The sequence below is a fragment of the Abramis brama genome (genome assembly GCF_963993115.1).
Source record: "Abramis brama genome assembly, chromosome: 22".
Taxonomy (NCBI): domain Eukaryota; kingdom Metazoa; phylum Chordata; class Actinopteri; order Cypriniformes; family Leuciscidae; genus Abramis; species Abramis brama.
In genome coordinates this window covers 25,555,019-25,568,763 of record NC_139984.1, presented here as the reverse complement: position 1 = coordinate 25,568,763, position 13,745 = coordinate 25,555,019, and the positions used below count along the sequence as shown (strand labels likewise).

The 13,745-nt window shown below is 36.7% G+C and overlaps 2 protein-coding genes across 3 annotated transcripts in view; one reads left to right on the top strand and one right to left on the bottom strand.

Moving 5' to 3' along the window:
* The first annotated feature begins 313 nt into the window (after window positions 1–313).
* Window positions 314–9,782, top strand: fbxo25 (F-box protein 25). Of its 2 annotated transcripts, XM_084099833.1 has the most exons (11): window positions 316–416; window positions 796–946; window positions 1,746–1,849; window positions 2,952–3,001; window positions 3,164–3,256; window positions 3,893–3,986; window positions 4,131–4,315; window positions 4,741–4,923; window positions 6,321–6,464; window positions 7,257–7,283; window positions 8,946–9,782. In XM_084099833.1, the coding sequence occupies exons 2-11, from the start codon at window positions 819–821 to the stop codon at window positions 9,033–9,035; spliced, it is 1,098 nt and encodes a 365-aa protein (XP_083955959.1). In that variant the 5' UTR covers window positions 316–416; window positions 796–818; the 3' UTR covers window positions 9,036–9,782. The 2 variants fall into 2 exon arrangements, with proteins under 2 accessions (XP_083955960.1, XP_083955959.1); XM_084099834.1 differs by lacking the exon at window positions 7,257–7,283 and having other exon boundaries at window positions 314–416.
* Window positions 9,783–11,223: 1,441 nt separating this feature from the next.
* Window positions 11,224–13,745, bottom strand: part of LOC311073822 (testis development-related protein) — a 14,952-nt gene continuing 12,430 nt past the window's right edge. The window contains exon 4 of the mRNA XM_084099832.1: window positions 11,224–13,745. This exon is cut by the window's right edge and continues 144 nt beyond it. Coding sequence (XP_083955958.1) covers window positions 13,457–13,745 — 289 coding nt within the window. The 3' untranslated portion in view covers window positions 11,224–13,456.

The window sequence follows — 13,745 nt, the reverse complement described above, 5'->3', positions numbered from 1 at the left end:
GCTGAGGGGGTTACAAATAAACCTAGACTATATTATAGCCTACTTCTATCCAAAACCAAGCAGTGGAAATGTTTATTTTGTGATGTTATTATCCAGCATGATTGGTCAGTCTATTCCATCGCTCATTCTGTCCATTTCCCTTCCCCCATTACAAAATCAAAACATGACAACATGTGCAACGTCTGTGTCACGTGTAAGAAGCTGCGGAGACAGAGAGCTCGGGATAATTCGGCGAGTGATCGACAGCGTTACGAACCAATCAGCTTGGGAATTCCGGGTAGCAACACAATAAATACAAATACGATGGCCAATCACAATCAACGGGAGGCGTGTCTTACATTCCGCTTTTCTGACTGTTTACTTCCGTCAATATTCAACGAAAAGCAGAAAATTATCACCATAACAAAGGAATCGCTGTAAGTAAAGTTAAATATACGTCCGTTATCAATGCAAATACATTACTTTGCGCGTAAAACAACAATAGAGGTAGAGATTTAAGCTGTCTTTAGTGTTTTGTCGACGTTTAGAACGTTAAGGTTCTTGGCAGGCTTTGCATTTGAGCAAATTTGTTGACAGTAACGTAGTTGGTACAGAAGCCAGAGTTTAAATGCAATTTATAAATTAACATCAAAATGCAAAATGTTTGTTTTTTCAAAGATAATGTTTTACATCAAGATTGTGAACAAAGGCTTTTTAAGCTTTGACTGACTGTTATTGTGTGTTTTCTGATCAGATCATAATGATAAAGCCTTTGATGTGTTATAATGGTTTGAGATAAGAGTCTCTTGTATTCAGGTTTTTGGAGCAGGTGGAAGAAGATGCCTTTCTTGGGCCAAGACTGGAGATCACCAGGCTGGAGCTGGATCAAAACTGAGGATGGCTGGAAGCGCTTTGAATATTTCAGCCACAACTTGGGAGATAACATCAATGAACTTGGCTTGGAAGAGTAAGAAATGCTATGAATTATATCAATATAATGTGGAGTGATTGTTGGATCTTGATCTAGAGAGAGGTTCAAACCTGCAACCTTTCAGTTACCACCTCCGAGCTTTAACCACAAGGCTACACCACCCAAAGAAAGCATTGAGAAACAAACTAAAAAGGAAGTGTGTCATGTGTGGGAAGTCAGGTATCCGTGTTTAGAACTGTGTTATTGTGACCGCCTGTGGTTATTGTCTGAAGTAGCGTAGAACAGACATCCACAAACTGGTTTTGTGTGTATTCAGACATAAAATACTGACACGGTCCTTATCTGACCGTGCTGTCATGGAAACAGACCTGAGGTTGGTCAGACTGAGGAAACGTGGTTGTCTGGTTTCTGCTATGTGGGGATGCAAGTAGTTATTTGGATGGCTTTAGGGTGAATCTGCATCCTATGTCTGTGTGTTAAATTTCACTAGACAAAAGACCGAACACTCACCTGTGTGTGTTGTGTAAGCTAAAACGTCTTCAGATCATAAGGACTCGCCTCATTCAGCAAGACTGGGATTAATAATTAAAAAGAACTTGCATTGGCTTGTTTATTTGCTCTAGGTTTTATTGCATTCGGTGTCAGGTTTATGTCTACTAGTTAGTACTCTTAGCAGCGTCTAAATTGCTTGCTTGCCATCTGTTGATCACATGATATAATACTTTTTGTAGGTCGCTCTGAATAGGAGCCTCTGCTAGATGCCTTTAATGTAAACGTAATGCCTAAAGCTTATTTTGGGATTGTCATGATTAACTTTACCTTATTAACTCTCCAGATTGGACAACGACAACAAGGAGAACGTCTATGTGGGAGATGTCTGTGAAGTAGCTGCCAAGAAGAGAAAAAAGGACTTTTTCAACAACAACACTAAGTCACAGTGTAAATATTACATTATATGTAATTGCATCACCCTCACACTTAATTACAACACTGATCTCAAATTTCAAAGTGAATCAGAGTTTCTTTGGAGAATAGGCAATTATGCAGTTTAGCAGTCGTTATTAAAAAATATATCTCACAACAATGATCTCAAATTTAAAGGGGTAGTTTATCCAAAAATGAACATTTTGTCATCAAGTTGTTCCAAACATTTGACGGTAGCTAATGACTTCCATAGTTGGAAAAAATACTATGGAAGTCAAACTGTCTGGTTCCCAACATTCTTCAAAATATCTTCAACAGATGAAAGAAACTCGTACAGGTTTGGAACAACATGAGGGGGAGTAAATGATGACAGAATTTAAATTTTTGGGTGAACTATCCCTTTAACAGGGAGCTAGAATTTCTGGAACAGTGGGCCATAATAAAGTTCAGTGGTCATTATACACATAATTGACCAATCAGAATTACGTTTTCCAGAGCTGTGTTATAATTGCTAGTTAGTACATATTTTTACATAATGCTTAATTACTTATCACAGCAATGATCTAAAATAGTTTTTTGGGACAATGGGCAATTATACAGTTTAGTGGTCATTATACAAAGTATATGACCACAGAATGCTATATTGGACCAATCAGAATCAAGTTTTCCTATGATCTGTGTAATTACAAATTTAATAGTAGTATTTTTTTTTCACATCCCACCAAATTACAGATAAATGCAAATCAAAACCTAAGCAGTTAAAGGGATAGTTCACCCAGAAATGAAAATTGTGTCATCATTTACTCACCCTCATGTTGTTCCAAACATGTATGCATTTCTTCTGCTGAACACAAAAGAAGATATTTTTGAAGAATGTTGATAAACCAAAGAGTTTCCGTTTCCATTGATTTCCATTGTATTTTTTGTCCATACATTGGAAGTCAATGGGAATCAAAACTGTACCAACATTCTTCAAAATATATTCTTTTGTGTTCAACAGAAGAAAGAAAGTCACACAAGTTTGTAAACTAAACGATGACGTAATTTTCATTTTTGGGTGGACTATCCCTTTAAGGATGTAATATATGGGTTAAATATATTTTATCCTTTTTCTTAGTTTTGTTCCAGGAGAGATGGATCTACGTTCAGAAGGAGAGTACGAGAGAGGTGAGAGGAATTATGTCAAAGCATCAACACGTACAAGACTCAAAAAGTAGCAAATAAACAACATAAGTCACATAAAGCTATACGTCATTGTTTATATTTTACAGTTCTGCCAATAGTCTTTTTCAATCTCTTTCAATGCGCACCGTGTGTTTGTTGTTCCAGAGACATGGGTACTGTACGCTTGGTGAGGCCTTCAATCGTCTGGACTTTTCCAGTGCCATTCAGGATGTGCGGCGATTCAACTATGTAGTCAAAGTAAGATGTTCTGATCTCTGCTGAACAATTGCTGAATACAATTGAATACCTCTCTCTATTGAAATCACAGGCCTTTATCACACTTCCATGTTCGAAAAGCGGAAAAAACTTCCACTGAAGCCTGTATCAATGGCTTATAGGGATTTTTTTATTTGTAAAATTCAGCACAGATACTTCTTCTAAAGACACCATCCTCAGTTTACAATCATTAATTAAGTATTGTGAAACAAAGAAAAATGGTGTTGATTCCGACGCATGTTCAGTGATTTAAAGCTGTATATTTATTTAAATACTGTATCAGAGTCTGATCACTTATTCACTTATTATCACTTATTTTATTACAGAAATGCAATAATACAATACAAACAACAGATCACATTAAAGTGCATTACAATTAGACAAAGCTTACTTTACGATGCAGTCGTCAATAATTAGGTCAGATTGAAGTTGCTGAAATAAAGGAATATTTCCATATTTCCTAAATTACCGGTAGTTTAATTTTCTTCTCAAAACTGGCGTCCGTCCATTGAGGGAAGTTAGTTTACGCTACTAATCGGAGCCGGATGTGATGACGCACGGACTGTGATAAAGGCCTATTTTCTCCCACTTCACCCTCTCTGTTTCTTTCCCTCTTAGCTTCTGCAGTTGATTGCCAAGTCCCAACTGACATCTTTGAGTGGAGCTGCTCAGAAAAACTATTTTAATGTCTTGGAGAAGATTGTGAGAAAAGGTTAGCTGGTGTTTCAGCATTATTCACATACTCCTTTTTCTGTGAATGAACACTTTCATGCAGAAGCCATACTGGCCTGAAATATGTGCATCTACAAAATGATATTAAAAATTGGCAATGATTCGCTATTGGTTTGTTTGGCAGTTCTGGATGACCATCAGAACCCTCGACTGATCAAGGCGTTGCTGCATGATCTAAGCTCCACCCTCTGCATCCTCATCCGAGAAGTTGGGAAGTCTGTGTTGGTCGGCAACATCAACATTTGGGTCTGCCGTTTAGAAACCATCCTAATCTGGCAACAGCAGCTCAACAATTTGCAAATTCCAAAGGTAGTCTTTTTCACAGTCTTTATATGGGTTAGGGAAGTGCAGAAATATTTTTCAAAAACCTACCTATATCTATTTTATCAAAAATAAATATATAAAAATAAATAAATTAAAGATAAAAAAATTAAATTTTTATAAATGGAATAGTCAATTTCAGCCACATCTAGTTGGTTGTGGGATGACTAATTCATATACATAAAATATATATATATATATATATATATATATATATATATATATATATATATATATATATATATATATATTTACGTTATCAAATTATATAAATAATGTATATTTAAGACTGCTGTCTGATTAATTTTTGGACTAAAGTGAACTGTTCAAACTGTTGTATTTCTTGTGGTTGTACTTGACAACAACCTTCTCTTTGTATTTACATGCATAACGCTAAATATGTTTCTTTGCAGCAACTTTCAAATGGGACGACACTGAGCGACCTCCCTTTGCACATGCAAAACAACATTCTGTACAAGTTTACTGATGCCTGTGACATCATCAATCTGGGACAAGCCACACCAACACTGCACGTGCTCAGTGAGGACCGGCAACTGTGGAAGAAACTGTGCCAGTTTCATTTTGCTGAGAAACAGGTGAGGAATAAGAATTTATTAAGTCACTCATAATTGGATGTTTAGTCAATTGGAGAATATCATTCGTTTTACCATCACAAATACTATATCAATATTTATTTTTTCAATATTTCAAGTGGTCAGAGGTGGCCCCAATTGAAGTATCACCCAGATATGAATGTCTGTTTAGGCACTTATGAATGAGGTTTTGTCTGAGATTCTTTTATATGAATCATTTTTGAGATTCAGAATGGCTGAAAATTGAGTCAGCGGCTTAATTTGAGCACAAGATGGCAGTACAGAGGGATCATGCCAAGTGTGCCGTACAAGCCCTGAAAAGTGAAGCCAAAGCATTTCGATCGCCCCCTGGTGGCTGGCTGCAGTATAGGTATTAAACCCCGCCCTCTCCGTATAATCCAATGGGACTGGAGCCAAACAAAAAAAAAAATTCCAAAATGGTTTCTGTCATTTTAGGCAGTTCTCATCACGCAGACGTATGTTCAAGTCTTCGTTTTCCCAGTAAGTTTGGTTTTAGTTAGTTATTTGATGCTATAAAATGGGGTTTAGCGCCATGATTGACAGCTGTGCTTGCGATTGAGTCTGCGGGAGTGGGAGTATGTGCGGTGTCATGAGAAATCGAGTATAGAATGAATGCCTATGTATTGCATAATAAATCAAACTGGAAACCCAAGCATGCCTAACAATATATATTTTTTTATAAGGATAAGGATTGTTGCAACATACTATGTTCTGTAAAAGTAATTTAATATTAATTGTACACAATAATTGTAATGTGGTATAGTATATAAAACATTTTTAATAAATTAATTGTCATTCTATGTTCACACAAACATCATTCATTTGAATTGTAATTGGGAACTATATTGGAAGCAAAAAAAAAAAAATCTAAAATAATATAAGCTAAGCTAGCAGGCTAATCGGAGAAATTCTCAAACAGTAAGAATGAGAAATGCTTGATTTCACAACCTATAGCTTCAGTTATATGCTAGTAAATGAGCCATGTAATTTAAAATACATTAATGGTCATTATAACGCTCTTTAAACGATATAGATCATAATGTGTTTTTGCAGGAATTGTAATCAGGTGCTAAAAATACTACCCATTAAAAGTCAGTTAAACCAATGGGATCTCTCGGGGTCCTAAAGGAGACCCGATTTCTCACCCCACCGGCTCCACCTCAGGATCGCTACTGCGCAGACTCGGCCTCCGAACCACGGAATCGTTACTGGGATATTTTGGCTTCAGTTTTCTACAGTGAAAGGAAGCAGAGATGCACTGTCCCTCTTTTTTCACAGTCTATCCATCATGCGCACAGGCCTATAAACCACTGGTGTGCAAGAGAGGTCTCTGTTTCTCAGCAGAACTCACAGAGGTCTCTGTGTTTGTGTGTGTTCAGTTCTGCAGGCACTTGATTCTGTCAGAGAAGGGCCATGTGGACTGGAAGCTGATGTTTTTCACACTTCAGAAATACTACCCTCAGAAAGAACAGTACGGAGACACTCTGCAGTTCTGCAGGCACTGTAGCATCCTCTTCTGGAACGTAAGAAATCCTTTTTAAATGTCAAACATTCTGGTCCGTGAATAAACAGTAGGACATCCATCCGGATTTTGTGTCTATTTCGATATAAGTGCTCTTCTCAAATGTTTCCCAGTGTTGTGATCTTCTAGAACTGCAGTTTGGAGTCAGAAACCCCTTATAGACCCACATATTAATAGATAAGCATCAGTTTGTTTCAGTGATTTAAAAAATATATATATTTAAAACATAAATGTAATTTATTCCTGTGATGAATTCAGTGTTAGAAATTCTAATATGCTGATTTAGAAGCATTTCTTATTATGGTTGAAAACAGTTTTTCTGCTTATTATTTTCGTGGAAACTCTAATTCAGCTTTTAGTAAATGTTTTTCAGCATCCTTTGATGTATATAAAGTTTATTTATTTGAAATATAAATCTTTTGTAACATTATAAATGTCTTTACTGTCACACATTGATCAATTTAATGCATCCTTGCTGAATAAAAGTATAAATATCTTAAAAAAAAAAAAAAAAATCCTACCAAACTACCAAAATCCCCAAACTTTTCAGCGGTTGTATAATTATGTATAGTTATTATGAATAGTTCACCTAAAAATGACACTACACTACAATAAATGATGACAGATATTGAAGTGTTAGTTCTAACATACATATTTTCAATTCAGTAAGTTTAATTTCAACAGTTTTAGGTTATATCTTCTAAATTTGCCCTCTGTGATATCAGCCCTCTTCTTGTACCCTTTGACCTTTGATTATTTTCCTGTTCTCCTCCTGGTCCCTTATCTCCCAAAGGACAGACACCTGGCTTTGATCTTTAAGGTACATGCGAAATCTGATATTAATGTGCCAGCTTTTTGAAATCTTTGTCTGTTAATAAAATTTGTTTTGTTCCTTTTTTCTTTTTCTCTTCACCTGTCGTCTTTTTCTGTTTCTGCCCGTCATTCTTTCTTACACTTCAATCCATTCAAATCAACTGGACTTGATCTGTCTTGTTTGTATTCTTAATATTTGAGTAGATGTATTTATCTTTTTTGTAGAATGTCTCTTTTTTTCCATTTCTTGTGTGTTCCACATCAACGTTATACATTAAGGCTGTGTGTCCACCAAAGCGTTTTTCTCCCGAGGCTAGCATATTTTTCCAGTTTTTTTTTATTTTTATGGGAGCACTGCGTTTTTAAAACGGCAGCAGTGTGATGAGGTGCTGAGTGTCTATTTCACTCTGAGTGCTCTTCTTTTTTTTTTTTTACCGGTTGCAGAGAGTTGAAGAAAGTTCAGCTTTGCGTAAAACGCAGCGCTCATCACTGTCAATTTTTACCCAGCCGTCCAATCACAGTGGAGGCGGTGCGGGACAAATACCACACCGACCAACCGTCACATTCTGCTTGTACAACGATAACAAATGACAACAACAAGCACATCTCTTCATCCAAAACTAGTGGCAGCGCAGGTGTGTTACATTGTGTCGGCATTTTTATATTCAGAAACAAACTATTTGCGAAATCAGATACTAGTAACAGTTCATCAGCACATATAACATCTCAACTGAAAAAAACACAGGAAGGCATTTTCAGAAGAGCCAGTTTTCAACTGGAAAAAAAATGCTTTGGTGGACACGCGTTAATGCTCATCTCTGCTGATCGCTTGAACATGTTTACAGTGTCAGTAACTATAATTTTTGCTTCTACTTAAGAGTTAGGAATTAGAACAGATCGCTAACACTGAGTATTACACTTCAGGTGTGTTTGACCTTTTCTAATCTATTAGAATTACGAATCAGAATATCGGAATTCTATCAGAATTTTTGTCTGACGGATGATTGATAGAGGGACCCTAGCAACCTAACAGTAGTTATGTTTTCATCCACCTATTTTTATGCGGATTTAATAGAAACAAAATGCTGGATGGAAACGCCAAGATGAGCATACATTCTAAAAATCTTATGCGCTCAATTGAAGCAGATCATATTTTTATCCGATAAGAAGACATGCTCATAAACTATGATGGAAACCCGTTTACCGAATAATTCCCTTGATGCGCAACATAAAAACCCATGTGACTTTGCCTCAACAGAGGATGTGATCGGATAACTGGAGTAACCAGTGGACCGATTTCATTGCCTGATCCAAAGTCTGTCGTCAGAATGATTTGGTTTAATTCCCTCCCAGAACGGTCACATGACTGCATTCCCAAACATCAGGCATCTTAGTGTTTCAGTGTTTATGGCTTTTCAGCAAGTCATTTATGATATACGATAAAAGAGCCACAGTGGCTTCCTCGATTGCAGCAACTACTTTATTACTGATATTTTGCACGATTAAGTGGCGATTTTGTTCTCCTGATCACATGGGATGGAAACAGTGCTTTATTTAATAGTTAAATGTATGGAAACATAGTTAATGTGGCTGCAACTTTTGCATGGACAAAAAGCACTGACGTTTGATGTTGAAATCTGATTTTGACCGCCCTCTCTTTCCATCGCAGGACTCGGGACATCCTTGCACGGCCAACGATCCCGACAGCTGCCTCACCCCCGTCTCTCCCCAGCACTTCATAGACCTCTTCAAGTTCTGAAATTCAGAATGTTCTCGGACCTCTCGCCTTCCCATCTCCTCTGGAACACCTGCAAAGAAACACCTCTAACCAAGACTCTGAACCTTTTTCCACTCTGTGCTCCAACCATGTTTCTTATTCTCCTTGACGTTTCCCAGACAGTGTTCTATGATTAAAAAGTGTGAAATTTCAATCCTCTGACAATGTAACGAATGATTGAATTTTCTCTTTGCCTCGCTCAAATTTTAAGGGCTTATCATGGAAAGATGTCATATAATATTAGTGTTAATTTCTTTTTCTTGTTCCCCGTTGTGTTCATCTGTTCTTCGAGCACGCGAAAAGAGGCGGGATATGGGAAGGATTGTGTGTTTAAAGCAAAAAAGCAAAACAGCTTTTGGGAAAGACGAACTGAAGGGAAAAGCGTGGGAGATCCTAAGCGGAGGTTATCTTGTCTTTTTGTGGATGTGTTTTCATTTCTGTACCGATGGAATGCACGTCAGAAATAGTCGTAGGTTAATGTTTACGTGAGTTCTTGTGTTGTCTTGTCGTGCTGTGCGTATGTATTTGATGCGTCAACACTAAAGTCTACATTTGCATTTGCTGCACAAAACAACTTTTTACGATACACTTTTGTTAAGTCTGTCGTGAGGGCAGACGGAAAATCTAATGTAAGCTTTGCTATTTATGAACAAATGTATTTTATATCCTTTCTCTGAACTTTGTAATATTCCTTTACTATTACTGTAATATAAATGTTATTGAAATGGCTGAACTGTAGGATGTGTTTGGTACTATCAAGCATTTGCCAGATATATTATTATCTAAAATAATTAAAACTTTTGAAAAAACAACAACAACAAAAACAACATTTGTTTGTTTCCATCTATCTGAAAGCATAGTCTCCTCTGCTTCTTTCAAAAATTGTAAAATAATTAAATCAGCTATTTTATTTCACAAATTAGCACGGAAAATTTAAATAAATCGTTTATAAATAATTTTGTTCCTCAACATTGATAATAGAGTTAGACTTTTTGATGATATCTGAAAGATTTCTGTCCCTCCATTGACAGTCCACGCAACTACCACTTTGACGCTTCAAAAAGTTCATAAAGAGTTCGTAGAACTAATCCACATGAATTGAGCGGTTTAGTCCAAATTTTCTGAAGAGACACGGTCGCTTTACACTGAAAAGATTTAATTTTATTAAACTTTGATCAGCGATTATAAACAGAAACTCAACCGAACCTGCTTGACACATGAGAGTGAACCTCACTGGTTCCTCCTGAAGCTCAAACGTGATGCGTAACACGAGAACGAACCTCATTGGTTCCTCCTGAAGCTCAAACGTGCTGCGTAACACGAGAACGAACCTCATTGGTTCCTCCTGAAGCTCAAACGTGCTGCGTAACACGAGAATGAACCTCATTGGTTCCTCCTGAAGCTCAAACGTGATGCGTAACTCGAGAATGAACCTCATTGGTTCCTCCTGAAGCTCAAACGTGATGTGAATGAACCTCATTGGTAACACATGAGAATGAACCTCAAATTTAACAACTGTGTTTTTTGAAGCTACAAAAGGTGCAACTGGTTACGAGATTAGGAGGGTGGTTCAGACAAAAAATAAAAAAGAATACGGCATAAATATGTCATCATAAAAAGAAAATATGGCTTTAATTTTTTTTTGTTGAAAGTTTGGGATCAGGAAGATTTTTATTTTTTTTTTGAAAGAAATGAATACTTTTATTCAGAAAAGCTAAATTTATCAAAAGTGACAATAATACCTTTATTATGATAGAAAATATTTCTATTTCAGATTGCTGTTTTTAAACTTACTATTTATCAAAGAATCCTGAAAAAATGCATCAGTTTCCACAAAAATATTAAGCAACTGTTTTCAACATTGATAATTGAGCATTAAATCAGTATATTAGAACGATTTCTGAAGGATAGTGTGACACTGGAGACTGCAGTAACCACAGGAATAAATTACATTTAAAATATATTAAATTAGAAAATAATATAAAAGTTATTTTAAATTACAATCATACTTCACAATATAGCTATTTTACTGTATTTTGAGCAAATAAAAGCAGCTTTGGTGAGCATAACAGACATCTTTCAAAAACATTGAAATAAATCTTATCAACTCCAAACTTTTGAACAGTAGTGAACACTGGAGAAACAAACTAAACAAAACAAGACCCAAGTATAAAGTGTAACTCTTTATTTAGATTCACAAGCTTATGTGAATCCTTGGAACTACAACATATATAGGCTATACTGCCATTTAAATCATAATACAGAAAAAGAAAATCATTCAGTAGTATCAAGGTAAAATCAAAATAAGACTCTTGCAAAGGCCCCAAATAGAAAAATCTGAAGAAAAATATAGAAAAATCTGAAACTAACAATATGTAATCACATTTGTGGACTAATTCTATAAAGCTAACATGAACAACTGAGAGCAGCAAACCCACTTACTCTCAAAATCTGATTATAAATAAATCTCCTAAAATCAGCAATAAGACACATTCTTCAAGCAAACCAAAGATATTACAGACTGTTTAATGGCATAGGTAAAAGGTTGATGTATAAATATATATTTCATATTAGACTTATAAATGATGATTGTCATTTTTAGCGTGTTGAGGGAGTTGGAACTTTTAAATCGAGGCACAGCAAAGAAAAATGTAGCCTACTCCATGATAAAACGGCACAGCTCTTGAGGTCTTTGGAAGGCTTGAAAATAAGGTTTGTAACAGTAATCATTACAGTAAGCATTATTAATGGGATCTGGATACTCATCCCATTCCTGGAGATCCAACCTACTTCAGAGCTTGTTTTTCTCAAATGAATCCGAAGACTAATGATTAGCTGGTTTAAGTATGTTTGATTAATCAATATCTCCAGGGGCAGGACTGACCACATACACATTCAATTTAAAGGGTAGTTCACCACAAAATGTTTAATTATCCCATCATTTACTCACCCTCAAGCGTCCTATAGGAAGAAAGTCATATAGCTACACCTAGATGGCTTGAGGGTGCGTAAATGATGGGATAATTTTCATTTTTGGGTGAACTAACCCTTTAAAACCCTATATGTTGTATAAAGCCACAGTAAGTTATCTTCCTTGAGACAGAAAAGTGGCACTGAACGCATTGTTGGCATGATCAGTATAGCAAGTAGTTTGGGATTTTAGCAAGAAGGAAATTATTGCATAGAGTAAGTAGCCTACAGTACATTATGATTGTGAATCAGCAGGCAGTAGCGATTCTAAATCTACTCTGTGGAAGGCGTTTCTACTTCATTTCCCATTCAGTCTTTAACTACATACCAGAGTAAATTAACCACAACTGAATCTGCGCCATATAAACATTACAACGCAAAACGCATCGATCTCTAGTCAGCAGTGATTATGGAGATTGAGACGCGATGCGCCCTCTGTCTGTGACGGTGGGAACTGCAGCCTCACTCAAACCAATCGCCACGAATAAAACGTGGATTTAAAGGCACAGTTGTTTACCTAAAAATGGTAATTCTAGCTTCATTTCTTGACCTTTATGACGTTCCAAACCTGTTTGACTTTCTTCTGTAAAAAGTAGTTGTGCAGCAGAATGTCCTGAATGCTCTTGTCTTTTTCATACAATGAAAGTGATCTGGGACACGTTCATTGCAGTAAACAACAACTTACCGGTAGGTCTGCTCCTCACATACATTTATCGAACAAATAAAGAACACTTAGAATATAGTGCACAAGTCACTTGTACTATATTTATCATACTTTCTTGTCATTTTAGAAGCTACAATTGCATTGTATGGACAATAGTAGCCTACTTGGGGCATTTTGCTAAACTACTTCTTTTGTGTTCCAGTGAGGAAAGGTTTGGAATGACACAAGGGTAAATAAATGATGATAAGATTTTCATTTTTGCCTGAACTGTACCATTAAAGGGATGGTTCACCCAAAAATAAAAATTCTGTTATCATTTACTCACCCTCAAGTTGTTCCAAACATATATGAGTGGAACGTAAATACTGTGGAAGTTAATGGCTACCGTCAACTGTCTGGTTACCAACATTCTTCAAAATATCTTGAAACTCATACAGGTTTGGAACAACATGAGGGTGAGTAAATGACAACATATTCATTTTTGGGTGAACTATCCCTTAAAATGTTTAAATGTCATTTATGGCCTTTAAAAGTAATCTAGAAATCGTCAGTGACGTCAGACATCAACTGCAAATACATCCAGTGATTTCTCTGAAGGAGCTTCATTCAAAAGTTGGAAAAGCATTTTATATCAAATTATAAAAGTGAAAATATTTTTGATTGACAGGCATTTTGAGCAGGCACTCTTGGTCTGAGGGTCCTACTTTTCCCATGTGTGGGCTGTCCAATTCGAGTGGGCGTGGCCATTCTTACAAACATTAATATTAAATCATTTAAGCCCCTCCCAAGTGCTCTCTGATAGGCTGGCTGGACTTCTGCGACGAACGGCAGCTAATTTATCTCTTGCCCGGGCCGCCCACTGGGCAGGGCCGCCATTCTGTGACTCAGTCAGACTAGCGTAACGAGACGAGTCCTCCTCCGAACCCAAGCCAACCCAGGACGGCAAACCTAGAGAATGCGGCAAAGACAATGACAAAGGGGAAGACAGCGGGGACGAGTCACTCTTCTTCTTCTCCGGCTCATGTTTTTCCTCCTCCTTTCCGTCATTCAGCTGAGGT